Consider the following 2,192-nt stretch of genomic DNA (forward strand, 5'->3'; position numbering starts at 1 on the left):
GGGAATTGAGGAGAGTGGAAGTGGAAAGATCTAATGAGTAGTTCAACCGAAAGGCTTTGTTCTGGTTAGAACTTAGTTGTAAGAATTAACTGTCAAGTCTCATTCCTCCATAGAATGCTAGCCATTTGAAATATGCACAACAGTTGGTGAACTACAAGTGCACTACGCCATTTACTCAGCAAGAAAAAGAGACAAAGAAACATGTACTAAACGCTAAATGTAACACAATAAACAGCTTAGGGATCCTCCGCGAAGGAGCAACATTCATTTTTTTTTTTTTTTTGGCTGATAATGGTAGTGACCGTACAAGCTTGTGGGCAGCTCGACTATTCCACTGGTGCCTACCAAGTATTTCATCGAGTACTTCTTACCTCCAACTTCAACTAGCACAGGTATTGAGTAACCCAGTACCAAGAATTTAGCCTAGTGTTTTTTTTGCAGTAAAAATGGGATTCAACTCTGATTTATTTGCATTCGCTTCAGTGACCATTAAGCCGAAGGAGTAACATTTTTTTTTTCTTACTAATAAGAGTAGTGACTGTACAAGCTTGTGGGCAGCGCGACTATTCCATCGGTACCTACCAGCTATTTCATCAGGTACTTGTTACCTCCAACTAGCACCGGTATCGAGTAACTCAGTACCAAGACTTTAGCCTAGTCTTTTTTTCCTTACTAATAACAGTAGTGATAGTACAAGCTTGTGGGCAGCTCGATATTCCACCGGCACCTACCAGCTATTTCATTGGGTACTTGTTACCTCCAACTCCAACTAGCACAGGTATCGAATAACTCGATACCAAGACTTAGCCTAGTGCTTTTTTTTTTTTGTCAAAATGGGATTTCAACCCTGATCTATTTGCATTCAGTTCATTAACCATTAAGCCGAAGGAGCAACATTCTTGAGAAGTTCAATAACATTAAAAGAAAAAAAAAATAGGGCAAATGAAATACTAACTGCTGGGACCGCCAAGCTGAGTAACAGCATCAACAAAGCGTTCGTGAAGGTCAGCAGTCCAACGAAGTCGAGGCTTTGGATCTGACGTCAGCACAAGGCAAGGATCTCCATTAATATTATGAGTGTGATGAATCCCAATATTCATATTATATTCATCTTCCCCCGGCGGTTGAATCAATCTCGGAAACATTGAGTCAGCTCAGTTCAATCTCCTTTCTCTATGTATTTAATTTAATTAAACAATAATTATTCGCATAGGAATTGAAAGGAGATTGAAAATGAATTTTTTTGAGAAAGGGCACGAAAAAAGAGAAAGAGAAAGGGCTAATCGTATCACCTACTACTCCTGTTTATAGAGAGAGAAAGAGAGGTTACGGCCAACCCATTAGAGAGTCAATAATGAGAAGTACAGTAATGGAGTTTATTACCCCGGCGGTTCTCCATGTTTGAAATGTGCAACCCAAGGCACATTTTCTCCAAGGTAAAAACTGTTTTACCTGCACTGTTATTTACACAACCAATCAAATTGTTCAAAGGTAGCAACCTTTGTTTTATAGCCTGTTTGGCCCAGCCGGAGAAATCAGCTTATTTTTTAGAAGTGCTTTTTTTAAAAGTACTTTTGGAGAGAAGCAGTTTGTCTTTGAGTAATTACTCTGAAAAGCACTTTTGAGCAATAATTTGTGTTTGGCCAAGCTTTTCAGAAAGTACTTTTAAGTATCAAATTATGAATAAGGACATGAATAGATTTACTTTATACTTAATATTATAAGTAAATAAATAATCTCAAAAATTTGTTATTACATGCAATAATTAAATCTTTTCATTTTATTTAAGTAAAATATGAAAATAAAATTAAAAAGTACTTAATTCTTTTAATATAAGTTAAATATATTAAAAATCATTCAACAAATATAAAAGCATTCACCGCTAAAGTCACTATATATTAGAAAGTTATCCTAAAAATAAGAAGAAATATTTATTCATTAATATCCTAAGTATTAGGTTTAACGGTTATTTTGGTATATACTATATTTTGTTAAGAGCATTTTTGGTAAGAAGAAAAGTCAAAACTGCTTCTGCTTCTGCTTTTGGGAAGAAGCTACTTTTTTCTGGTTCTCAGAAACTGCTTCTGTTTCTTTCCAAAAGCACTTTTTTCCTCAAAAAAGCTTGGCAAACACCTCAAGTTAGGGAAAAAAAGCACTTTTGGCCTCTTGAGAAGCTTGGCCAAACAGGCTAT

At 35.7% G+C, this 2,192-nt stretch overlaps 1 protein-coding gene across 2 annotated transcripts in view; it reads right to left on the minus strand.

Annotated features, from left to right (window-relative positions):
* The window catches only part of LOC109219674 (protein PHR1-LIKE 3-like), a 5,398-nt gene extending 3,959 nt beyond the window's left edge, over positions 1–1,439 (minus strand). Inside the window, exon 1 of one of the 2 annotated variants that reach the window (XM_019384149.1) lies at positions 956–1,439. In XM_019384149.1, the coding sequence (XP_019239694.1) occupies positions 956–1,145 (190 nt within the window). In that variant the 5' untranslated portion in view covers positions 1,146–1,439. The remainder of the gene's footprint in view (positions 1–955) is intronic. The other variant, XM_019384150.1, reaches the window with a different exon arrangement.
* Positions 1,440–2,192: the final 753 nt, after the last annotated feature.

This window comes from Nicotiana attenuata, unplaced genomic scaffold, assembly GCF_001879085.1.
Source record: "Nicotiana attenuata strain UT unplaced genomic scaffold, NIATTr2, whole genome shotgun sequence".
NCBI classification, from domain to species: Eukaryota; Viridiplantae; Streptophyta; class Magnoliopsida; order Solanales; family Solanaceae; genus Nicotiana; species Nicotiana attenuata.